The following is a 26,054-nucleotide window of genomic DNA, read 5'->3' on the forward strand; positions in this document are numbered from 1 at the left end:
AGTGTAAAGACCACCACTGGAGACTGAACAAAAAAGGGGAAAACAGATAGCAGAATTTCAACAGATTTAAGCAGAACTTTGAGAATCATCAGCAGGAACTGACGAGGCCAGTGAAGACCTGACCAGAAACACCCTGCTGGGAAGGGACTGGTCAGAGAGTTCAACAGTCACAGACCTGACAGTGAAACCTGGGAGGCAGCAGTGCTGACAGATATCAAGATTTTACAAAGGATGACCATTCTCTAGGAAGAATTTATTCATTCCCAGTTATTGGAGCAGCTTTTTCCAGCAGGCAGAATGGCTCAAGGGTCTCCAGTGCCATTTGCCATGGCTTACACTAGGAGAGCCCATCCAACATCCAGCTCTCATCACCTGAGCCCAAGAATCTTTCAGAAGCTCAATGTTTGGTGGAATTCATGCCTCTCACAGGAATACTTGCTGTATTTCTAGGTTCATCATTTTACTTTTCAGAAATATGTAATCATAGACCTGAGATCTAACATGAAACACACACCCACTTCTGCCTATCAGAGAACAGCTCAATCAGGAAGCTGGAGCTTGCAGTACCAGGATAACAGCTGGGAAAAGAAATCTATGACATGCATTAACTGTATCTCTGGATCAAAAGATGGGATCTAGGTTTGGTAAGAAACAGTACAACAGAAACTACCTAGTATTCCCTATTACCTAGCCCTCCAGTACAACACACCACATGCCCATTTCCCTTTGTTCTCCTCCAGTGAGCCTCCTGTCAGCTGTGAAAGTTGGTGATAATTAACTGACTGATTGCCTGGGAGCCAGAGATCTCTCATTGCCTCTCCAAGGGCTCTGCCTCCATGGACAACCAGAGCTGTCCAGTGCTCTGGATGCTGGCCTGAGGCAGGCAGTGGGTGACCAGCAGAGGGGACAGGCACATGGTCTGCCAGCTGTGGCCACAGGAACACTGCTGGGACTGCTGCAGGTGGGCTGGGATGGCTGTGGTGGAGCAGAGCCCAGGCCAAGCCAGGCTCCTACCGATGATGGTTATTCCCCATCCCCTCTTTCCACCACCCACAGCAAGAGGTGACAGAGGTGATTAAACTCCAGCCTTAAGGGCAGGGAAAGTGTGCTCAGAGCAGTGAGTCAGTCCTTTCCCCTCCAGATGGAGCAACTGCCCTCAGGGGACAGGGAGAGCACTGGAGAGGGGACAGCTCAGAGCAGCAGACTGCCTGGGAGAGGAGGGCCAAGGACAGCACAAAGGTCAGAGCTCAGCTTTCACTGCTACAGCAAGCACCTGCTGATGAGAAGAGTTTGTGTCTCAGGGCTGGGGAAGCAGGCAGGTGAGCAGTCCTGGTTCAGACACGTGCTGGAAGGAGCCCTTGCCATGCTGAGCAGCCATCTCTGCCCTGCAGCCACTGCAGGTTCACGTTCCCAAGTGCTCTGTGCAGAGGGATGGTTCTGGCTGGAAACCAACCCCAGGCCCCTGATGCTGCCAAACCACTTCATTCAGCGAGTTCTTTCACACATCCAAAGCTCCAACAAAGTGCTGGCTACTGCTCTGCATGGGAAGCTCTCAAAATGTGGCTCAGAATAAGGACCTGCATTTCTACAGTTTTTCTGTTGGAAAAGCAGGAGGCCAGGCTGTGAGGAGCTGTAACAAGCCAAGAGATCTCTGCTATGTCCACCAAGATGTAGCCAAAGGAAAAAAAAATGGTGCTGGGGGCTGAAATTTCTGATCCACGCACCTAAAAAGCCCACATGCTCTAGAGTTGGGGAAATAACAAAAAGTCACCTAATACTCACATTTACTGATGTTTTCTATGTCTCCCTGTTCAGTGATGATATTCAGGAGCCCCTCCATTAGCAGCAGAGCCTTGTGGTACCTCTGTGCACAGTCCTCTCTGTGGTGGAACATCTCATCCAGGGCTGCAGACTGCACCTGAGAGCAACAACCCAGTGCCAAGAGCTTACTCCCAGAGCAGACTCAGCTTTCCCAGCTCAGTCCCTCAGCTGCATGGACACCCCCCTTGTCCAGCCTCCAGATGGAGCATCATGAGGGGAACCAGCTGCTAAGGGCACCAGCAGGAACCACAAATGCCCAACACTGCCCTGTGCTAACCCCAGTCCCAGGCACTGTGGGTTTTTACCATTTGCACAGCATAGCTGAAGATGAGCTTCTCTGCAGTGATGCTGTTGATCCGATCCATGAGCTTCTGCTTGTCCAAGAAGAACCTCTGCAGTCTCATGTTGAGGCAGTGGCAGGAGGATACACTGGATTTGTAAAGCTCATTCAGCTTCTTCACAACTACAGTAAAAGAAAGAAATACTTCAGAAAAAAAATGGTTTTTACTCACAATTCTCCCCATGTCTCCTAATTTCCATGTGCAGGACCCCAAAGGATTAACCTGCAGACAACAGGGTTCTGTTAAAGCCAAGAGACTGGCAGGAAAGCCCTGCACCAAAAAGGTCTTTTCCCTTTCCTCTGTCACCTTCACCAGTTATAAGCCTGCACATGGCAACTCCTACACAAGTGTGGTTCACCTGAGGCCGGGTGTATTTTTGTTTCCCCCAGCAGTCACAAGGCAGGAGCAGTTTGCTCTGCACAGGATGTGTCACACACCAGCAGCAGAGTCAGAGCTTCTGCTGCTCCATGGGTGCTGTGCAGGGCTGCATGGCTCACACGTGGGAGCTCCTGGAGTGTGGATCAGCAGCACTGACTAAGCAAGGGAATCTCTCCTGTCCCACTAAGGAAGGACACAGGTGGCTGTGAAAGGCCACCTCCTCTCCTGAAGCACAGGTTACAGAACAGGGAATCAGGAATCAGATATGTCTCTGAGGGATTAAATAACAATCCACAACTGCAAGGGATGCCACAGGCTGAGTCTCCCTAGCTACATGGCATGATCTACACAGAGTGCTGAACACAAACTCCCACCAACATCTGGTGAGTACTAACTCCTACACACACATTTGAAAATCCCCATGCTGCATGAAACAAAGACAAGCCAGCCTTGCCCAATTCCCACACACTGAAGGAGAAACAACACTACAAATCTAGAAGCTGCAATCTGTTCTGAAAAGAAGTGATTTATTTGGGTTATGACAACTTTCCTGTTAGCCTGAACTTGTGGAAGATGTGTAGCTAAATCTGGTGTATTTTGCTCCACACTGCCTGCTACAACAGATGTGTGCAATTCATATTTAACTTCCATTTTTTTACACCCCATCCCAAGGCAGCACTTTGCAAAGACAAAGCTCTTGGGGTAGGTGGCTGGTGGGTCAAGTATTTCAAGTACTTCCAAAAGCTCCCTCAGTAATATTACAATGGGAGTTCAAAAATTATTTTTTTCTAATCATTGACTCACAGCCAGCTCTCACCACAGCCAGTCAGATGCAAATGTAAAGCTGTAATACCAGCAAAAACCACTGGCATTACCAGTACTTCACTTCCTGTGTTTTTGTTTCACTTGAAAAATCATCACTGCCAGGACAAGTCTGTATTTGCTGAGTAAGCACTTCCTAGGACACGTACTGTGTAATTAAGCTGGGCTTGCATCAAGTACACATTAGCACCTAAGACAGAGATATACAAAGAATCAGATAAGATCCATCCCCCCTTACAATTAGCGCTGAAGAGTCTCACAGGAGCATGACAATAGCTCTGAGCCATAAGGTCAGTGTGAAAAGAGGAATGTACTCATGTGAATAAAGATCCAGCTGCACAAGGGGACGATCACAAATGAGCTCCCACCACCCTGGTGGGGTTCACACTCACTCCACCCCCTCCATACCCTCTGTGACACTTTTAATAGCTCCATTCCAGGTGAGCCCTTTGCCCCATGAGTGCAGCAGCCCCTTACCTTGCTTGACAGTGGAGGAGAGGCACAGCTTGCCAGCTTTGATCTGCTCTATGGCCATCTGCAGCCCCGAGGACAGAAGTTCTGCCACTTTCAGGTACAGTACGAGCTGCTCTGCATAGCTGCAAAGAAAGCAGACAGAGCAGTGTGACAGCAGCTCCGTGTCCCCAAGGACTGTGGGTACAGGAGGATGTGTGGGGTGGAAGGCAGTGACAAGCCCTGGGAGAGGAGCAGCTCTGCCAGTCCTTACCTCCACTCCCGGCTCAGGAGGCTGATCTGGTCGGCCACCACGCTCTCCTGGAGCTGGTACTCAGATGTCACCGAGCTGCCCATGTCACTGGAGCTGCCCTTGAGAGCAGCGATCTCCATCACGTAGTGCACGAAGGCCAGCGTGAAGCGCAGGCTGCGCAGGATGTCCGTGTGCTCCTGCTGTTGGAGGGATGCCAGGGGGGTTACAGGCAAAGCTGCTCACCTGAGCTGGGCCAGCAACCCACCCCAGCTACAGAAACAACAGCTCACCCCCAGACCCCCTTGCACCTCTGCTTTGGGCCACGCTCAGCCTGGAGCCTGCACCAGTTCCTCTTGCACAGTAACAGCAGCAAACAACAGTCCCAGGCTAGAAACTTCCACACAGCTCCCTGGAGAAGCTGGTGAGGCTTACTCCAAAATTACAAGCTCCCTTCCCAAGGAGCATCCCAGCTCTGTGGGATTCTTTCAGAAGTGAGCCAGGAAAGGGGAGAGACCATCTGCACCAAAAGCCCAGCTCTTGTTCCCACTACAGCAATGCCAATGTGGATTTCATGAGAGTGAAAACCTCCTACACCACAAAAAACTGCCAGTGAAGTGTCTCCCACCCTACATCCCAGCCTTCATCCCCTCACAGCTCAGTGCAGTGAGCCTTGGGTGAGGTCCTTTGAGGAGACAGCAAGGACAACCTTCTATCTGCAACTCCTGCCCAGCTGGTGACGGAAGTGCTCACACCAAGTGCTGTGGTCATTTCAGAGCAGTTTTTCCTCTGCTATTACAGATCAAAGGGGATTATCCCATTTCTGGGAAGCTGCATTGCTTAAGTCACTGCAACCAGTTCTGGGAAGTTAGTATTTGTGGAAAAACTGAATGCCTGTGGGTCTGCAAAGTGAATTGCTGCCTGGGTCAGATGCCAACTTCATTGTTTACTCTCTGTTGAGAAGTGGGTAACCTGGTCTTCAAAGAGTCACTGGCTCAGTTCTCTCAAAGGGGGTAAGGATGTTTCCTACATGAATTTACCAGGAAACCCCCATGCTCAAGATCTGAGAGCTGCCTTCTTTCCTTCACTGGCTCAGGCACTGGGCTGCTCAGGCAGCTTTGACTATGTGGAACATGAATCTCTCCCTCCCACCACCTTGCTACCTGGACAGTCCAGTATGGTGAGGAAGTGTTATCTCCATCTTCCTCAATTTTCTTTAAAAGCAGAGGAGGAACTTGGAGATTAAGTAATTACCAAGTCATACAAGAAGTTTGTGGCAGAGCAGGAAACTGCTGAGATCTTGCAGGTCTCAGACTCTTATCTCTAAACCACAGGCAGTCCTTCCTCTGCCTACAGTCAGCTTCTGTTAACTGTGCTGGCATTTATGGCCTCATTTGCCATCACAAGTTTTCTTTAGCCATCTCTGTATTGTGCTTTCAGAGCACTGTAGAAGAAACTAAACCCCAGCCTCCAGTATGCCTTGTCTACACCTAAAGAAACTTTCACACAAGACAGAAGAATCACCCATCCAAATGCAACAGTGCTGCTCAAGATAAACAAGGGCACCTAAACAGTGAGACTTCAGTGCCCTGAAAGATGAGCAGAACGCAGAAAACCTGCCAGGTTTGCATTCTGGCCAACTCCACAGAGCACAAAAGGGTCTTGAAATCTGCTGTAAAGGTTTTGTGACATGCAAACAGATTACTGTGCTCAGCAGAAACAACAACTGAAGCCAAATGAGTCATTACAGCCAGAGAAGCTGAGTGCTATTCCAAGATCAACTGATTCTTCCTTAGGACACTTCTCTTCAGACCAGCATCTGAAGTGGTGGCAGCTGGCAAGGACCCAAAGTTCTGTCACCTCAGCCAGGTAGGATGCTCAGTTAAACTGACTGCTATCGTGATCACATCATTGCTGGAAGCCTTTGCCCTGTGGCTTCACAGGTAATGAAGCCAACAAATGCAATCCAATGCAGAACTGACAGAAAAAATGAGCTCAACAAAATCTCAAGTAGAAGAGCAAACCCACATCCTTAAAACAATGTGTGCATATCTCTCTTGGTATCTTGGGGTTTTCAGCAACACCAGCAAGTGTCAGACACAAAGAGCCTTCTCCAGTCCCAGACAGCCCAAGGAGGTATCACAAGCAGAGCCAAAAGCGTGACTGAATCTGCCTCCCACCTCCACTGCAAATGGGCAGCCTGACCTACATTTCAAATATATCTCAGCTATAACAGCATTTGCTCTGCCTCAGCCTGCAGGGAAGGGGAGCCTGGCAGCCTTTCAGCTCCACAATCTGGTTCAGCTCTTCTGGTGCAGAACACAGCGTCCCCCCCGCCCCCCCTGCAGGAACAGAAGTGTCAGGTTTACTTTGTTTGCAGATCCTTTCAGCAGAGACCATATCACTGCTGACTCCCCAGGTGCACCAGGCAGGCACCTGACACACTGAGCTACTCATGTTCTCAGTCAGCCAGTACTAATGCTGAGCCTTTGAAAAAAGGAGAGCCCCAGAGCAGGCAGGTTGGCTTCAGAGGCCCTTAATACAGAATGCATTGGATAACTGATCTTCCAAGCTGCAATTTCAGCTTTGGGGATGGGGAATTTTAACCCCAGTCATGGGCTGTTACATGGAATAAAGGGCTTGGTGCTAAATATACCCTGGGCTTTCTGAACACTTCACTGGCCTTGCTCTCTTGGAACTTGCTGTATTGTTTGCTCCACCTCTGGAAGCAAAGCATGGATTTAATAAAAGTTTTACTTTTATTCCCCTGTCCTTTTCCCCCAGGATATACCATACCCACCTCCATGAGGGTCTCTTCAGGCAGCTCTGGTGCCTCAAATGTAACAGCACCTTCCAGGTTGGCAGTGATGGGATCAGCAAAAGTGTACCGGAGACTCGAGGGGCCCTCCAGGGCCTCCCCAGCAGCTCCCACTGCCAGGTGCCTCCCACTGAAGGAGCCTCCAGAACTGAGAGAGCTGGAAGACCCCACTGTGAAGAAAAACAGACAAAGGAATTAACTGGAGGTATTAACAGCAGGTCAGGTAGACATTCCTCATGCAGAAGAGAGAATTCTGTAGGATTCAGGATCCTGGATCTGACAGGAGCCAGCAAGAGGTACTTGAGAGGAAGATGCAAGGACTCTGGATGCAGAACAACCACTCCCCAGCATAAACTCCTCAGTGACTCAGACCAGCTGACAAGCTCAGGCAGATTTAAGAATGATGATCATTTACAGGGACAATTCAGAAGAAATTCTTTACCCTTTTTTTGGCTAAACCCTTTTTGAATCCTACCACAATATCTTGGGCTGATCTTTATCATACACTGTCATAGCCAACTTCCCCACCATGGAGCAGCACAGTTGGAACCCTGGCTCCCTGCCTTTTTGCTGTTACTGTCACTGAATGAGCACTCTGATAAGTGATGGCTCTAGAACATCCTGTATGCAAGCCAGGAGAGTTTTCCATTAAATGCCCTGCACTTTTGCTTTCCCTTCTTTATAAATAAGAGGCTGGGCAGAGAATGAGTGACCAGCTGAGTCAAGACCCTAACCCCAGGGTTCTGGAGACCCTGTAAGTATGATGTCCATCAAACAATTCCCTCAGCATCAGCTTTTCCCCTTCTGGACCACTGAATCCACCCTAGGAGCACAAAGGAGATTTTGTCTCACAATACATTCACCACTTCCAGAGGCTTTCCCACCCCTGGCACACTGCCACAGAGGGAAACATTCTGTCTGATGGGGGATGCCAATACCAGCTCCAACATCCTGCTAATTCTACCCAGGTGGTATTCTCCACTCTCACTGGTCCTTGGGAGGAAGATGTTTCTCTTCTAACCACAGGTTTAATTTACTGCCCTACCCTGCCTTCTAAGGGTTCAGCAATATAATAATGCACAACTGATCTGCAGACAGGCACAGCCTCTTTTCCTCCCAAAAGCTCTTTCCATGTTTGCAGCAATGCTTCAAAGCCAAGAGGATCATCAAAGACAGGCAGAGTATTTCCAGTTCTCTCAGAGACAGGAGAGGAGAGGACCTACAACATCCCATTCTGGGTGCCCTGTAATTCCAAGAGGCTGTTTGCAGAAATTGTTGGGATGATTCACAGAAAGGCTCTGCTTTAGTACTGTCCTTACTCATGGCTTATGCAAGCACTTGGGGTGAAAAGTTTCAGCTTTCAAGTCTCCCCTTTGCACCATTAACTTTGTGCATTAACTATAACATGAGGAGTTCCTGCACAGGGCCAATAAACAAAGCTTGTCCTGCAGCATTGCTTTGGTCACCCTGACCTAACACTGTGTGTGTGCTGCAGGTTCACTTTCAACAGCCTCCTATTCCAGGCCTCCCATGTGACATCCTGACTGTTGGGCAGACCCTTGAGCACCTGAGGATCAACCTGCTAAAATCTGGTGCTTGGATCTGCTTCCAGATTGCTATTATCCCTGAAAAGCAACACAGGAGGTCTGAATCCTCTATCCAACACATTGCAATAGAAGCTGGAGGCCGTAGCCAGGACAGTAACCCCACTGTGCTACAGGCCCCTCACACAGTTTTTAAGAGTCTTAAAGCTCACTCTCCAAATAAATGAGACAAAGAAAGAATTGTGGTTCCGATCTGCCAGGCAATCAAAGGCAAGAGTGGTTTTAGTTAGGATGGAAATGCAAGCTATACATAGGAACCAAGCCCACATGTACCCCATCCCAGTCAAGCAGTTTATTCATGGTCACATCCAAACCTTCCCTGCAGTAATTGAGGACAACAGAGTCAAGTACATTCAGATGAGGATGCCAGCCAAGAAAAAAAACCAAACAAGCCAAATATGCAAATCAAAATGTATCCAAACATTTTCTTAAACTGAACAGAGACTCCAGCTCCCAGACACTCTATCCCAAAAGGGCCAATCCCCACAGCCTCAGCTGCTGGCTGATGAGGCCAGAGCACTGGTGCCTTCCAAGGAGTATCTGCCAAGCAGGAGAGCATCCCCCCATCTCCTACATAAGCAGCTCAGAGCAAAAGTAACACCTCAAATAGATTTGCACACAGAGCCCTCCTGGCCCCTTCCCAACAGTCCTTGTGCACTGAAATTGTTGGGCACAGGTAGTCACACTCATCTTTTATAGCTCATCCAAAACCCACAGGGAGAACAATCAGAACACAACACAATCTTTACATTTGTTGACCTCTCAGCAACAGTGGTTCTGTGAACAGCTGCAGCACTATTCCTGAAGCAGAGAGCAATAAAGTAAAAGTCTGCCTGTCTCTTACAGTACTGGAAAACCACTCTCAGGCACTAATGCCAGTGCAAACAGCAGCAACAACTGGGGTTGGCAGGAGCCAGCACTAGAACCTCAAAGGTGCTGGGACCAGCTGAGCTCTTACAGATGGCTCTGAGCAGCCTTCTGCCATCACCAGTGCCCTGCAGCAGGGAGCACAGCACATCTCTCTGCCCCCGGGCATTCCCACTGGAACAGGCAGGTAGGTATCGGCCCTTTACCTGAAAACATCCTGGTCCTCGTGGTCTGTGGGGGGGTTGTTCCACTGGGAGGGGATCCGACAGTAAAAATCACTGGGGATGGGCTGGCAGAGCCCCCAGCCCGGGCACCAGAGTGCAGGGTCCCTCCGTAAGCACCTGAGGGAGCTGGGGAGACAGTTGAAAGGTGCAGACCGGCATTACAGGAAGGTCACTCAGAGCACGGTGCCCCGCCCAGCGGGCGTGTTCCTGCAGACTCTCCTGGCACACAGCGGGTACCAGCACCGAGGCACCCCCAGCACCACGGGCCCCAGGACAGAGCCTGGGCAGGGCCAGCCACTGCTGCAGCTGCTCTCCCTCCTCGCTGCCTGCCTGCACGCCCAGAACGCCCACCCCTGCAGAGCCATTCACACCCGAGCGCCTGGCACCAAGCCACCACTGCCACAGGTTATCACGCTCACGAGGGGCCAGAAGAGGAAGCCCTGCCTACAAAAATCACACCAGTACCCAGCAGTTACACGGCACACACAGCCCACAGAGCAGGGCAAAGCAAACACCACTGCACCCCTCACACACGGCGCTTCCTGAGCCAAGAGCCACCGGCAGAGCAGCCTCCCAAAGCAGGAGGGGTGCAGGCAAACCCCAGCCCCAGGACATCCTGCCAGGTCTGCCTGGCCTCCCCACCTACCTGCAATTTCCATTGGCTTCTCATTGTTCAGGCTGTCGCTGCTGCCAGCTTCTGAGATCTGTGCCCCAAAGGCTGCCTTGAGGAGCAGGTCAGTGAGCCTGCCCGTGCTCAGAGATCTAAAAAGAGTACATACAACGTGATGCTGGAAGTCAACAGGTGCAAGGTGTCAGCTAACTTCACTTCTTTGTGCTATTCCTGCTCCACAGCCACTTACCAGTACACAGTAAACAGTCTGGAGCTGAAAAAAACACTCTTTCAACAGAGCCTCTGAAGCACCTCCTGCTACTTGCAGAAAGCACAAAACTATCATGACTAAGTGGAGTAATGCAAGTCCTTACTATGTTAATACAACACAATTTGTTTTTGTTGAAAAGAATGAAAATTACTATCAGAGGACTCTTCCAGAACACTGGGGAAAGCTGCAGTGTGCAGAGAGGGATGTAAGAAAAACTTCACAGCAGCACCTGAGTGACCTTCTATCCTGCAGTGCTCATGACAGCCAGCACAGGGCTTTCCAACAGATCTGAAGATCTGTGCCACTGTTTGATGGAGGAGGAACACCCAGAACAGCTGCTCCTCCAAGACAGGCCCCACAGAGAGCAATTGCTTGTGTGGTAACAAAGTCCTGCATCCTCACTTGATGAAACTCTGCACACTAAACATGGTGTGAAGCTGCAGACAACCTTTAATTTAAAAGAAACAGGCCATGGCCTGTCCCTTTAGAGGAAGACTTAAAATCTGCACCATAGCTGTTTGCAGTCCAAGGGGCTAGCAGGTAACTACACAATGTTTACAGATGCCTCACTACAACTGCAGCATCAGCTGGGGTTTGAAATTTTCCCCATTGTCGTGTACTGAGGAGTGAAGCACCACTGTATGAAGCAGACTGCAGCTCACCTGCCCTTGATCTCTTCCACAGGCCTCAATCCCAGCCCAGTTTGCTGGCAGTGGAAATGACCCATCTCCTTCAGATCTGGCAAGGTCTTGTTCCGTGTCGGAGTCATCATGACCCCCTGATGGGCCAACAGGGTGAGGAGATTCTGGGAACTTGGGGTTTTGGGAAACTCAAATGGGGACACAGCCTAAGAAGAATAAAAAGAACAGAGATCTGTATGTAAAATGAAGGAGGAAGGTTCCTCTTGGTACCCATTTGTTTATCAAAATTAAACTGTTTAACAACCTGCCTGAAATAAGGATAGATATCCCACCCTGAACAATTACTTGTCTCTAATCCCAGAAAGGCTAAAATGAAAGGACAACAAACTGCTGAGAATTTTGCAAGCAGAGGAAATGCTGTCACAGTGCCTGCTCCCCAGGAGGCACAGGGCTGTCACTGCTGGGGATTCCTGCTGGACACACATTTGTGTCACAGCTGGGTCACCATGTCCCCACCAGCCCGTCACTCAGGCCATTGGGGCAGCTCCTTCCCCTGCCTGCTCCCAAGCCCAGGCTCTGCTGAGCTGCTGAGTGCTGCTGCCCAAGGGAAGTTGGACACCACCCCATTTCACACCGATCACGGCACAGCCCTCACAAGTGCTGATAAATCCAGGTCAGAGTTATCTGCTCCTGCAGCAGCTCATCCCCAGATCACCCAGAAGATCAAGCTGTGAGAGGCTCAGAAGCAGACTCCTGGGCACACCTTTGTAGGGGAGCCCATGATTGTTGGCAAAGGGCTCCTCTGCATGAACTCGGAGAGCTTGGGTGAGGATCGGAGCTGCCGGCAGTGCTGCAAGCCATGGATCTGCAGAGGCTGGCTGACTGGGGTGTGACCAAAGTGAGCAACAAGAGGGTCAGAGTGCTGCTTGGTTATCTTCTGCCTGCAGGAATGCAAATCTGACAGGTTGGGAGCGCTGTGGAGCCGGGAGCCCATCCCTCGAGGAGACTGTTCAGGTGCCAGGGAACCTGGAGGGCACAGAGTGATAAACCACATCACTGCCTGGTCCTAATGCAGACACAGCCTGGTCCCAGGATCTACAGCTCAAACAGCTGCAGATCAAAACCTTCTATGGCTAAGCATGGTACTGAGCAGAGCCACAGCACTGCCAGGCCTGGTCATTTTTGAGTCTGTGGGAGGATGAGATATGAACAACAGGGAAATGAAAGTGCAGCTTCTTTCTTTCATTGCCACCCATTCAGAGACACAAACCCTGACTGTCAGAGCTCAGGAGCAAGGAAACTACACACCAAGCAGGCCTCTTGGCAGAGGAGGTGTTAGAGGTTTTGAGATGTTTTTCCTTCACTCAATCCATTGGCTTCCAAGTCCCAAATTTGAGTTTTTGCAACACTGGGCCTGTCAGCACTGGAAGATGCTGGCTGACAGGATGTGAATAGAACAACCCCAACTCCCACCAGCACACAGAGACCTGGCTGGCCAAACATCCAGAGAAGCTGCTGAAGCACTCAACCCAACCTCAAATGCCCTGAGATACAGTTCTGGCTTTATCCATGGGAATAATGAAGGAAGGCAAGGACCGACGCACCGGCAGCAGGAACTCGGCTTCTCACTTCTGCTCCAAGGGAAGATGGGATAACAGTCTGGCTGGGCTGCTCTGGGATTGTTCCAACTGTGGGTGAATTAAATAAAAAAGAAGTTAATTCAGTATTAAGTTTTTATAGGCAAGAACAGCACTATGCACCACCTGTTTATAGAAAGATGCCAGTTATCTCTTCCATCTTCTGAGCCCTAGCTGTGTGGTGAAAAGATCATCAACTCCTGTAAAAGGAGGTAAAAAAACTCTGCCTGGTATTAGTTTAGCAAGTTTTAGTCTGACTTTGCAGTTCAGAGGAATAGAATATGAATATTCTGTATTTCCCCATAAGCAAAGACTAATAAATACAGGATCAAAGACACCAGGGATATAAAACAGCTCATTATATCAACCTGTTCTTTTACAGAAAACAGAAAATTGCATCCATTGCACATTGGGGTTTCTCTTGTCCCTTTCCACTGGAACTGCCTGTTAGCATCTAGATCAGGCTAAGAGATATTCAGCCAAAACTTTTCAGTCTGGAAGTTCAAGCCCTTTCCATGCTGGTCAGAAGTTTGCTTTGACAATAATTGGCTTTTATTTGTTCTCACCCCAACCCAAGCCAGGAAAAACATACTTTGCACTTACAGACGCCCTCTTCTGAGGGCAGCAAAATGTTTGATGCAGGCACCAAAGCAAAGCTTGCCTCTCCTGGGGCTAACAGGTATTTTTCTCTCCATTTTACTGAGGTCAGAACACTTGTCTGTGGAGAAGAACCACAGGGGAACACAACAATCTGAACTCTCCACTACCTGGCAGCTACAGGTGGTGGAAACCCCCCTCTTTACAGGAAAGAGGCAAATGATTTTATTAGGACAGCAACGTGCCAGCTGCCATCTTACCTTGTGGTGATGGCATAAACGGCTTGGCACCACCAAAGGAGAGCTTCTTAGTGCTGGGCATGGATCCATGCTCTCCAGGATAAGGAGGGGAAGCACCAGTTTTGGGAAAACCAAGAGGACTTGTACTGCTGGACCTCCGGACCGTGCCAGACCTTAGAGGAAACAAGAGCAGCACATGGGTCACTCCAGAGGAAGGAGAACAGCATCACACAACACACACAGTCACTCCCACAAAAGCAGAGCTTCATGACTCTTTATCCTGGATCAAAATCCCACTGTTCTAGGACTACACCAAAACAGATTAAGGTGATAATCCTCGTTCAAAAGAGTTTCAATTCAAATAAATGAAAAGAACAATCCAGGTTAGCTTAGCTGTAAGCAGGACAGTCATTTTTCAGAGATATTTCAGATGCTTGCAGGTATCAATCTTGAACAAGACAGTTTCCTATCTTGCCATGTCCAAGATGTTGATTGTAGGCAGTGTCTCCAGAATGCCCTGAGAGGGCTTTATTCCAGTGCCTCCTGTGCTGAGCCACTTGCCCTTCAGTCAGAGCAGCCTTTAGGCAGAAAGCTCTGTGCTCAATGTGAGGTAAAGGGCGCCAAGGCACTGCTCTGCAGCAGAGCTTGCACTCCAATCAGGAGCTACAGAGCAAAACACAAGTGTGTAGCTGTCAGATCTGAAACACTTCACAGCTACCCAGAGGAATTTGGGGTTTTGGGCTGAACAGTGAGAATTGCCTGTCTAAACACCTTCAACTCCTTGTAAAGGCTCAACTTAGGGAGTTAAAATTAATTTGTAAAGCCCACACATGCAGGAACCTTGAGTATTAGCCAGTGCTAAAATGAAACAGAAGAGGAAACTAGTGGGAAAGTGAGTACATCCACAACAATCAGTCTGGAGAGAGACAGGATTACTGCATATCAATTAATTATTTCTCAATATGTTAATCTTTCCACCCTTATTAAGAACACACAACCTAAATTGTAATGCCATTCTGCCTCTGCAGGCTCCTTCACCAAGATTCCCACTACACTCCTCTATATGAGAACACAATCTTTTCATCAAGCCCTTCATTCTATTCTCAATTTTGAAACATGTTTTCTTTTGTTACAAGAACATTAGTCTCAACCAGTAGGTGGTTTTCTGGACAGGAATCAATGACTGCTGAAAAAAACCCCTCCTTGCTTGAGCCACTGAAAGATGCTGTCACTAAGGTACCCTGCCTCCTCTGCCAGGGATGCTGCATTTAACTGCCCTCATGTATCTGAACAGAAGGAACAAAGGATGTGGGTTTCAGCAGTGCCAGGACTGGCAGAATCATCCTGATGAACTGTCAGTTAATCTACTCAGCAACACTTCTAGGTGTATATTTCACTTTATGCCACATTTCAGAAAATAAATACACTTAAAAAATAAATCTGTTTAAGTAGTTGAGATAGCTGAGTAGTTGATCTGCCAACCCCCCTGCCCCTATTCAATGTGTTACCCCATTCTGCACCCAAGTAAATCCATGCTATAATCACATGCTTGGAAAAAAGGAAATACTTGAAAATTTTAACCTAAAAATCACTTCTCTTCAGGTTGCTCCAGATTCAGAGGCCAATGTTCATCAAGCGCCTGGCCCTGAAGCAAAATGAATTTCCAAAGAGAAAGGTGAGAAGACACCTAGATATTCAGTGGCAGAAAGCATTGCCCTGCCATGTTTTTAATTCTCCAGACCATGAGCCATGCAGAAAGCTGAATTTCATCTATCAGGAGCTTGCAGAAGAAAACCACCAGATGACTGCTGCTGCTGGAAGATGTGGAATGTCAAATGCCACCCTGTGAGACCCAGGTAAGCCAGCAGAGGAGCAGGACAGGTGATGTGGCCAGAGGCACACACACCTAACTAGCACCTCAGCAAGCCACCCATCTGTGCACAACCACAGCAGTCACACGGGCACACAGCAGCCAGCCAGGTGACAGGGGGACATTTCTCAGCCACCAGAGTGCACGTCAAGGCTTGCAATCAAATGACTCAGCAAACACGACTCAGCACTCGGCACCAATGGCCTGTTTGATCCACCTGATGGAAAAGTGGAATCACAAAATGCCTGGTGGAGTTTTCTCCTGCCATTCCTGAAGGGTGTCTCCTGAACCTGCTGATTAGAGGAAGTGATGGCCAGAGATAAGTATGGCTTCCTGGGGCAGAAAAACATGACGCCAGAGATGCTGAGAAGATGCTAAAAGCAGCCTGTGAGTCACCCTGATGGGGCCCATTCCTCGAGTTCCTGTGCAGGGACATGCCACCCTCAGCATTACACAGAGCTGACTAAAAGGAGCAAAACATGGCAGTTTGCTCCCTGGCTGTAGCTGTGGGCTGTGAGGCTCAGCTCAGCAGCTCTGGGTTGGCACAGCACAGAGCTCTCCCTTTATACCTCACAGGGATAACCAGGACTCTTGTAAGGTCCAAAACCAACAGCATCCACAAGTTTTGCTGTCAAAAACATAAGGCATGTAGGAAACAGTACCACAAAACCTGCCACACACCTAAAAAACTTAACATAAAGCAGTATTAAAGTTAACAGTGGCACAGACCAAGCCTTCTGCTAATCCCTATCCTTGATCAGTATCAGCATATTGTGTCTCTGCTTCTGGGTCCACTTCAAATAAGCCTCATCCTGAATTAGGCTGGCTGAAGCCCAAACTTAGGCTGATGTAGGTATTACCCTACTTTCGAAATCTAAACTTTAACTAATCCAGACACCAACACAACTCATCCTAGAGAGGACATGACACCTCCTAGACACTTCTATTTGAGTGCCCCTGTTGCACAAGCTCCTTAAGATCCTGTGTTGCTCTCTTTCCCATCAGTCCATGACCTGGGCTGCTGCTGCCAGCCAACAATCACATGTGAGAAGAGAAAGAAGCCCTGCATGTCTTGGATGTACCAGGCATTACCTCTGCACTCAGGTCAGCTGTCTGCTGCAGACTTGGCATCAGGGTCTTCCTGACAGCCTTAAGAAAACATGCTCTGCCTCACAGGCTTAAATTGCTCATGATTTACTCAGTCCTGGCTGCATAACCACATTAAAATGCAACTCGTGCACAACACATCATCTATGGCATGACTGGCTACAGGAACCAATTAAGGTAAAGTCAGGTAGGTTCTGTAGTCCCATCCATTTCAGTTGTTTATCTCAAATTTTCCTTTTATAAAGGCATCTGCCAGATGGATGGTTCTCTCTGCCTGGACATTTGGATGCCCAATCCATAGCTGGCATGGGAAAAGCTGTCAGACTCAAAGTGGCTCAGCCTTCACTCTGAGCTGACAGGAGCTTTCTCACATAAAAGCACACAGGCAAAATTGACAGTGCTAACAAATAAGTCTCAACACCACAACAAAAACACCCCAAAAACATCCCAAAACCACCCCAAAACACACCCCTACAGCGAGGAACGTTTGAAGGAGCTGGGGCTGTTTAGCCTGGAGAAGAGGAGGCTTAGAGGTGACTCTACACCTTCCTGAAGGGAGGCTGCAGACAGCTGGGGTTGGTCTCTGACAAAACCAGAGGACACAGTCTCAAGCTACATCAGGGAAGGTACAGGTTGGATATTAGGAAGAAATTTTTCAGCAAAAGAATAATAAAGTACTGGAATGCTCTTCCCAGGGAGGTGGTAGAATCACCACTAAAAAAAGACTGGACAAGGCACTTGGTGCTATAGTTGAGGTGTTAGGGCATAGGTTGGACGTGATGATCTTAGAGGTCTCATCCAACCTCATTATTCTGTGATTCTGTGAGGGGGAGAGCCCAACACACAGGAAAATTTACAGAGGTACAGAAAGCACAGTGCAAAGCAGTTTGTTTCCAGAGCCCCTGGTCCCAGCCCCAGCACTTACCGGGGAGAGGAGTAAGGATTGGGAGACTGCAGGTTCTGCTCGATCCGCCGGTAGTTGTGGATCTGTGTGGGGACTGGGATGGGCACGGAGTGGCCGTACTTGCTGCTGGAAAACTGCCCTGGCCGCCTGTGGGAAGGAGACACACAGAGACAACCTCCTGTAAGGGCTGGGCCTTCTTCCACCAGCTAATTGGAGATTTTATCTTCATGAAGCAACTGCACGCAGAGAGCGTCCCCTGGGCTGCTCTGGGGCTGTGGGTTTGCAGCAGGGGGTGGTTCAAAGTCATATCAAAGGGAAATGGCACCACACATCTCCTGAAAGCAGGCACCTTTCCTCCAGCACCATTCCCACCCACAGCCTGATGTTCAAACCTCACCCAAGCACACCACTCCCTCCAGGAAAACCAGAGCCCTGCTATTTCAGGCCATGGCTGGCCCAGTTTCCAACAGCTCAGATCCACAGCCAAGCAGACAGAGCTGAGCAGGGGCTAAACATCCCTGGCTCACAAAGGACACCAGCACAGCCTTTGCTGACAAGAGCTGCTTGTGACTGACTCAGGCACAGGCAGTGCTGCAGCCACGGCATCCCCGTGGAAGCCTCACACCATGAAGGGAATGCAGTGCTGCAGACCAGAATATTGGCAAGTTAACTGCAGGGTGGAGAAGGCAACTCAGGAGAAAATAAATCTGAGGGACAGGAGCTGGTATCTCTCTATACCCATCAAGGACAAGATAGAATACCACACACACAAAATGGGATGAGTCCATTCTGCAAATTTCAGGCTCCTTCCATCCAAGCAGGTTAATTGGCTCATGTCTGATACCTGTTCCCCCAGGTTACTCTTGGCCTATCCACCAGGCTACACACAAACCATGCTGTACAAAACCCATGCAAATACCACATTAAACTAAGCAGCTGCCTAAAGTCTTTTCCCAAAGGCCCCAGAATTCTCGGATTAATTGCCATGGCAAAGCTATTTACAACTGCTATTTACAACAACACCAATTGCAGGGATGTTGAACAATTACAGGAAGATCCTATTGGTAATGAAGGCTTCTGCAGTCTCCCTTGTTGTCAAGCAAGGAACACACCTGGGTCTGCCCCTGGCAAGATGGAAGCATCACTCCTTGGGGTCTAGCACTTGGAATGGAAATATCTTACATGACATGAAAGGATATACTTAATTTAGCAAGAACACACATGTATTCAGGGGAAGAAAGAAGAGTTTGTGACTTATTTGGTAGTTCAAAGCACCCCATTACCAGAATTTCTGTTTTGAGGAAGGTCATAGCATTCTGTGGTTTATGGTGACAGCACTGAACAAAGGTGATCTGCAGTAAAGTGTCTGCAGATCTCCACACAGTGCATGTGAAGACACTTCTCCATCACAGGAGAGCCAAATAACTGGAAGAGATCTTTCATCAAGGCTGAATGATCAAATAATTCTGATCTTTTCATTCCACTCTCAACTTTTTTAAGTTCCATATATTCTTCCTTGTGTGCACTTATTTCTTCCACCAAGAAAAGAGATTCTTAATTTCCTATTTGTCTCCAAAAGGCAGCATGCATGCCTTGATTCTTCACTGACACACACACAAAAAAAAAGGCATTCAAGCTTTCCAGCAGTTCAGCAAAAAGGTGAGGCTTTGATGTGTCTGCTTTCCATGAGTATAAAACATGGTATTGTGACACACATAAACAAAACAAAGTTTTAGCAAGAAATCTGAAGGTTGACGTGAAACCTTGTGCTCACTTTGAACATACATTTCAAATGCTATCTTTTCTATCTGATCAAAATTCTTTATCAGAAAATAAATTCTTGGGTGAAAGGATTCTCCCTCTCCCCAAGAGTTCTATCAAATCCTTATTTCCTTCACATGGTGCAAGTTGTAAAGGAAATTATCCAAATGAGGTGACACACGCTAAACCTGCTAAATGGCCTCAAGCCCTAAGAATGCAATTGACCATAAACCTGCAAAGTCCAAGAGATAAAGCTGGGACAGGGAGTTTAACTACTTGGCAGTAATTAAAAGCTCTTTGAAAACAGTATTAAATCTAGTGCTGTGGGGTACATCCAATGAATTATCTTTCATTAGACTTACTAAGCATCTTCAAGGAAGTGTTTAAAAAAAAAAGAATTAAATAAAAAAGGATCAAATATTGGCATGTTTTTATTCTGTCCAGTTCCTAATCTCTTAATTAAGAACAAGGAGAATTGTCAGTGTACCATAACATCCTGTGGAAAACCCACTGCTGGCCACTCTGAAACAGCCCCTGCTTTCTGTCCCAGATGGAGTGCAGCCAGCACTGCTTGCTAGCCTGGAGCCACACATGGAAGGGAGAATGTTTCTTCCAAGTGAGCAGGCAGAGGGAAAACCAGGAGCCCTCTGCACCAGTGGAGCCAAGTGCTGAACCAACAGGTCTGGTGCCATCTGCAGGGAAGGGCACTGAAACCCAGTGAGGGCACAGCTGGGTGGCACCAGCTCTGAGCACTTCCAGGGGACAGAGCAAAGAGCAAGCTTTGTCCTCTGGACTCAGAGTGACTGCTCCAATCTTTCATTACTGATGCCTTACCCCCATCCCAAAGAGCACAGAAATGAGCTTTTCAGTGTTACTTCAAGGCAGACACAAAAGTGGGAAGTAGCACTAGAGGGTTTGGCATCTGCTCCACAGAAGCTGCTGGGAAGGAGCAGGAAAGACAGTGAGAGTGGAAACATGTTTAGATCAAAGCCTCTGGCACTGACTGTCCACCCTGGGATCCACTAGAAAATGATGAGGCCAGTTTGGTGAACAGTGAGAATTGGGCAGCATTTGTGGTCAACTTCCCTGAATTTCTCCTCACTGCTGCCCAGAAGCAAGGCCAAATCCTTTAATAGAGACTGATCTCCAGAATGCAAAGGAATCAGTTAAGGAATAAGCTGTTAAAAAGCTTAGCAGGCCATGGCATAAGAAGCCTCATGCAATTAAACTCCACACTGTGGTACACGCTTGCCAATTAATCTGATCACGTCAGCCAGGCTCTGAGCTATATTATTCTCTGTTAAATTTGTATGCTTTGAGGCTATGTTTTGTCATTTTCTGGGCTCTGTTCATGACAAATGTGTTCAACACACAGCCTGGGACTATATTTTCTTCTTAAAAAAGATTTTAGGGTCATCCATCTCCCAGTGTGAAATCCCCTTAAACCATCCTCCCCCGACAGGTGCCATATTGAGAGAACAGAAGATGAAAGCTGTCCTGCTTCCCCAGCAGGCAAGAACGAGATGGGAAGCAACAGGAGCAGTTCCCTGCAAGCTAAGCCCATACTCTAAAGCTTCAGGGCCCAGAGTCAAGGGGATCACCTTCCAAAGTCCATTAACACCTTCAGAACACACAAGTGTCTGGCCCCTCTGGGCAGCTGGTACTGTGGGCAGCTGTCACCTACAACACTTCTAAAGGCCAAAATTGAGTTTAGAGCAACTGCTTTAGTTGGAATGAAACCCATGACCATGCCTGTTTGCACATGCTCCTCCTACTCCTGCATCTCCCATTAGTAAGTAAGGTCCAGTATTACTTTCTAGAGCCACAGCACAAGGAGCTTTTCAACAAACCACAAACAACTAAGCAGGCCCTCATCTGTCCTTCAACAGCAAGGGGAGATGAGCAACACTCCCTCACACTTGTCCAGTAAATTAGAATTAGAAACAAGGGTCTTTAGGTGGAATTCTCCCCACCTCTGAGGGCTGGGCACTGGGGGAACGTGCCAGCAGAGAACATTTACCTTCTGCTGAGAACAATCCCTGCCCCTCAGGGAACAGAGTTAATTCCAGCTCTCCTGTGTTCTCTCCTAGCCCCTCCTGAGAGCCAGAAGAGGGAGAGACAGGCTCAGTAGTTGGGACTGATCAGTGCCCAAGGCTGGGGAGTTTCTCCTGGGTGTTTCTTGTTACCCATTAATTAAGAGGAGAGATGTGGATCTTGCCCAGCACACCAACAGCAGTAAAATCCCCCCTGGAAGTCAATGGGAGTTGGATTATTCAGTGTTGCACAGACACCACCAAAAGTTTTTCTTACCCAGATGGGCTTGGAGAACTGCTGTATGGGGGTGATGGAGATGGTGTCCTCCCCTGGCTTTCCAAGCCTGCTGAAGTCACCAGGGAACTCCTGAGGAAAATAGAAAGAACTCAGCTGTCAGAGCCTGGGAACCAGCCCTGTTTCCCTGCTACAAAGCACAGCAGCAGAGCTGTGTCTGCCCAGCACCTCATCAGTGGGAGCTCTGGGCACTGTCACCCTGCTCCCACCACAACTGAAAATGGTCAGAACCAGGCAGGTGACAGACATCCCTGAAAAAAAGGCTGATAACTCAGGAAGATCTTCCCTCCCATCCACCAGAACCCCACAGTCCCAAACACCCAGCAGGCTCCAGTGGCTGCACAATTTCAGGTGCCTTGGTGATCTTACCCACTGTACATCAGACTGTCCTGGATTGGTTTCCCTCCTGCAGCCTCAGCAGCTAAATCACCTGAGGAACAAGGAAGTGCAGAAAGAGATTAATTAAAGATAATTTTCTTAAAAACGTTTATACATTCATAGCAATTGAGATTTTGTGTAGAATTTCCTGCTCCTCCAAGCCCTGCTGAGCTGTTCCTGAAGTCAGTGTTTTGCAAACCACACGTGGGCTGAAGCTGAAGTTCATGGTGGATGCTGCTAATCCTTACACCCTGAAGTTTTGGAAAGTTTAGGCTGAAAGCAAGTCCTCTTGAAGGGGGCTTGACAATCATTTGAGGCAACAGGTCCATGTCCACTTGGTGCAAGTCACTGGCTGCTGTGTAGAAGTGGTACAAGATCCTCACAGAGCTTTGGAACATCCCTGTCCTCCCTGGCAAAAATCCAGGGCAGCCAGATGAGCTGGCAGCTGGATCCACAACAAACATCTGAACACTGGGAACATGACCAGCACCAGGCAAGTGTGTACTGGTCCCACCACTGATTCCAGGGAAAACACAAGCTCCTCCTTAATACAAGGATTGCAGAGATCTTCCAGAGATTACTCTACCCCTCCAAATTCCTGGTTTAATACAATGGTGCAACTGTGAAAGGAGGAATCTCAGCATTTATCACCAAGTTCCAACTCAGCAAAGCATCACACATATGGGCAAGGTTGAACAATGTCCTTCTGCTGGTTAAATAAGGATTTGTGCATGGACATACTTAGGCATGTGGCTGAACTGTGGCCTGGTTCTATGTACATCTGTATTTGCAAGCAAGTCCTATCAAAGTACAAACACGTAAAGGTCATAAATTGAAATTCAGAGCACTTGAAGAAAAAACAACATATTTTAGTTTTTCTCAGGGATTTTTGTAAAATCCAGCTTGCTGGCTGAAATCCTGTCTTGGACTGCGATGCTGAGTGAAAATGAAGACAGGATAACAAGGTAAAAGCTTCTGTGAGAGAGACTTTTCCCTGTGAGCCTATTTATCTTCTTTTCCAGTTGGATTTCCAGGTTCAATCTCTTATTGAGGTCCTCAAGTAATCTTTACTCTCAAATCCTGCCTTTAAAGGTAATTACAAAACATCCCATCAAACTAGCCAGTGAGCCAGATGTCTCTGCCAGCTTGAAAACAAAACCACTCCTACTATTCAGTCCAAACAGACAAGTTTAACCACTCCTTCAACTTTTCAATATTTATCCTTAACATCCACATCCCCCTCTCCTCAGAACATCTGCATTTTCAGAAACCACCTTACTTGAGAATTGTGCAGGGACCATGACAAAGTCATCTGTGTCACAGGAGGAATTCTTGCTGCTGCTCCCTGCAGAGTCCTTGGATCCGTGCAGGAACCCGGGCGAGTCCTGGGTGGGAGATGCCAGTGCCTTCTCCTGCAGCTGCTGCTGCATCTCTCCAAGGGACTGCTAATTCAAGGAGAAAACAAACACTGCCTTCAGCACAGCTACTTCATCATTCTCCTCCATCCCTTAAACTGAGCTGGACAAGGCTACAAACAACATTTTGCTGATAAACCAGGGCTGATGGTTTGCCAGAAGCAGCTGTTCCGATTGCTGAAAAGGAACAGCCTTTCATGTCCCTGTCAGAACAGTGCACCTTTTGTTACACAAAACATACTTCCAGTGTGTCTGATGCTCCACAGACAGGAAAAATTCACTCAAGGTACTGCATCCCTCTGCTGAGGTGTTCTGGATCAATCACACATTTTCTACCAACTCACTTTAGTATGGCTGGGAACACGAGAGGAACTTTCAGAGATACTTTTGGTTGTTCTTTAGGGTTATGTTTTTTCTGTTTTGTTCTTAAACACAGAACCATCTGGTCTCTATTTGTGCTTTTGCAGCACTTGGTAACATGGAGATAAGTGTTCCTGAACTTCCAAGACCACCCTGTTTTGCTGTACTGCTGCTAAGGAGCTAAAGAAAGGCCCAAAAGACATTAAACTTCCAGCAGATAAACAGCTCACAGCTGTCAGAGGCAGGATAGTCCCTAAAAAGTCCCATTTTCCTGCTTCCTTCAGCTAAATGATGAACAGCCCCACAATCCCCTCCCACTGCAGACAGATGGAGGAGGCTGGGTGGTTTAAGAAAGCTTTAAGGCAGCTGAACTGCCCACAGAGCAGATCACAATCTTTATCCTAATGCATTTCCAGGCTGAGAAAGACTTGAAGCAGCTTTCACTTGGGCCTCATTAAGACCTTGTTCACCCTGCAGACCCCTGCTGCAGCAGTGGGGATTCCCTCTCTCTGCACACACAGGATATACAGGCAGAAGGAATTTTCCAGCTGCCCAAGTTGTCTCTTTTCCACCCAATCTGCCAACTCTGCCCTGCAGACGTGGCATTTTTCCCAGACTGAGCCAGCACACCTCCATCAGCAAAACTTCCACAGCAGAGCAGGAGAGGTGCAGTAAACCTCTAACATGGAACCCCCTCCCAGTCTGGCAGTGATTCTGTACCATCCCTAAGCTTCCCAGACCAGGAAAGCTCAGGAGAGTGAGTCTGCTTTTCACACCATCTGCTCATTCCTGGAGTCTCATGGCCAGGAGGGCCTCAGCCAACACCCTCAACTCCAGGCTGCAGGGAGGAAGCTCTCAGGGACACAGTCATGAAACATTCAGAGGAGAGCAGATCTGTCCTCTCTGTCCAGCTCACATCATGAGCACCTACATCAACTTCTGCTGGTGCCCCTCGGTCTTTCCCATACCAAATTGAGATACTTTGGCCCAGAGAAACTCAGAGAACAGAGCAAAAAAACAGTCATGCCAGGGAAGAAAAAGTCCCATCCTTCTCCCTTCCCTTACCAATCACACCAGCAGCATTCCTGAGTTCAAAGTCAAAGGCAGCTTTCACCAAGAGCCTTCAAAAACAACCTTTCAGTTCAGTGAGCTGGAGGAATGTCACTTCACTGGTCACTTAAATATTCTGCCCTCCAGAAAAGTTTTCACCATTTTGGATAACCAGAGAGAAAAGCCATCAGTTCAGATCATCTTTCATGAGACCACTGGTCTGAGCAAACAGCTTTGCTGAATGTCCCTCTGTGGTGCCTGGACATGCTGGTCAGAAGGAGGTGGATACACTGTCAGGCTGCAGAGACCCTGCTTGAACACACAGAATGTGCAGCCAAGGAAGCAGAGCTACACCCTGAATTAGCAACTGGTTTGGGTTCCAAGGAGCTTTCCATCTCTGCCAAGACAAGCTAGTGCTGCTCATACCAGCTTCTTTCATAATGGCTTCTCATCCAACAGGCAATGGCACACTGAAACATGTGTTGGGCAGAGTAAGTCAACCTTCAGGAAAACTCTAAACTGGAGAGAACACTGCACCAAAGCCAGCCAGAACTACAGTGTTTGGTGACTAAAGCAGAGACCTCATTTCAAACACACAAGCAGGAAAGCCATTAACACAAACAGTGCAGCCTCTGAGCTGTACTTACAGGAGGTGATGCCAGGTGGGAAGTGGATGAGCTGCTAGAGGAACTACCAGAGCCAGAACTGGGATAAGAAGGCATTGGCACGGAAGCAGCTAAAACCAGCAAAAGACAAAACCAAAATAAGTGGTTAAATCAAGATCAAGCAATAATAAAAAGTCTTCTTCATCTTTTCCCATCAGATTTATCTCATGCACCATCATGTGTCTCATGAATCCTAGTGGATTTTTAAAGTGGTCAATTAAAGGAGAACAAAAGAAAATCAGCATTCTGTTCAGTTATGTGATTTACATGCATCCACTCCTCTGTGCACACTCTCACAGGGTTGAGAACTCCTGACCAAGATCAGATGCCCACTCAACCACTGACCTACCCAAGCAGCAAGATAGTTTTTACCCTAAAGAGCCTCCAAAGCATCTTCGCAAATGCAGGAAAGAGAAAGAGAAAAAGTGAACAGAGCTGCTCATGTCTGGGGCAGAAGCCAGGAGCTAGACCATACCCTGACACGTTCTTCCTCATGAGACCTCAGGGCTTGGCACACACACATCAAATATTGGGAGGTGAGTGCCAAGTTAAACACATGCCTACTCAAAGCCTGTGTGTTTGCTGTCCAAACAGCCACTCGGGCATCCCAGGCCACGTGCTCCTAGCAAAAACCCAAAACTCAACA

General features: G+C 48.1%; 1 protein-coding gene across 2 annotated transcripts in view; it reads right to left on the reverse strand.

Annotated features, from left to right (window-relative positions):
- The window catches only part of ULK1 (unc-51 like autophagy activating kinase 1), a 74,394-nt gene that overhangs the window by 1,546 nt on the left and 46,794 nt on the right, over positions 1-26,054 (reverse strand). The window contains exons 13-28 of one of the 2 annotated variants that reach the window (XM_066562192.1): positions 25,391-25,479; positions 23,198-23,360; positions 21,910-21,970; positions 21,523-21,612; positions 17,473-17,598; positions 13,592-13,743; positions 12,702-12,785; positions 11,861-12,123; positions 11,119-11,303; positions 10,222-10,337; positions 9,558-9,701; positions 6,863-7,050; positions 4,087-4,265; positions 3,840-3,958; positions 2,127-2,284; positions 1,783-1,918 (exon numbers count right to left, since the gene is read on the reverse strand). In XM_066562192.1, coding sequence (XP_066418289.1) covers positions 1,783-1,918; positions 2,127-2,284; positions 3,840-3,958; positions 4,087-4,265; positions 6,863-7,050; positions 9,558-9,701; positions 10,222-10,337; positions 11,119-11,303; positions 11,861-12,123; positions 12,702-12,785; positions 13,592-13,743; positions 17,473-17,598; positions 21,523-21,612; positions 21,910-21,970; positions 23,198-23,360; positions 25,391-25,479 — 2,253 coding nt within the window. Of the gene's footprint in view, positions 1-1,782; positions 1,919-2,126; positions 2,285-3,839; positions 3,959-4,086; positions 4,266-6,862; positions 7,051-9,557; positions 9,702-10,221; positions 10,338-11,118; positions 11,304-11,860; positions 12,124-12,701; positions 12,786-13,591; positions 13,744-17,472; positions 17,599-21,522; positions 21,613-21,909; positions 21,971-23,197; positions 23,364-25,390; positions 25,480-26,054 lie in introns of both variants that reach the window. The other variant, XM_066562191.1, reaches the window with a different exon arrangement.

This window comes from Molothrus aeneus, chromosome 18 (assembly GCF_037042795.1).
Source record: "Molothrus aeneus isolate 106 chromosome 18, BPBGC_Maene_1.0, whole genome shotgun sequence".
Classification (NCBI taxonomy): Eukaryota; Metazoa; Chordata; class Aves; order Passeriformes; family Icteridae; genus Molothrus; species Molothrus aeneus.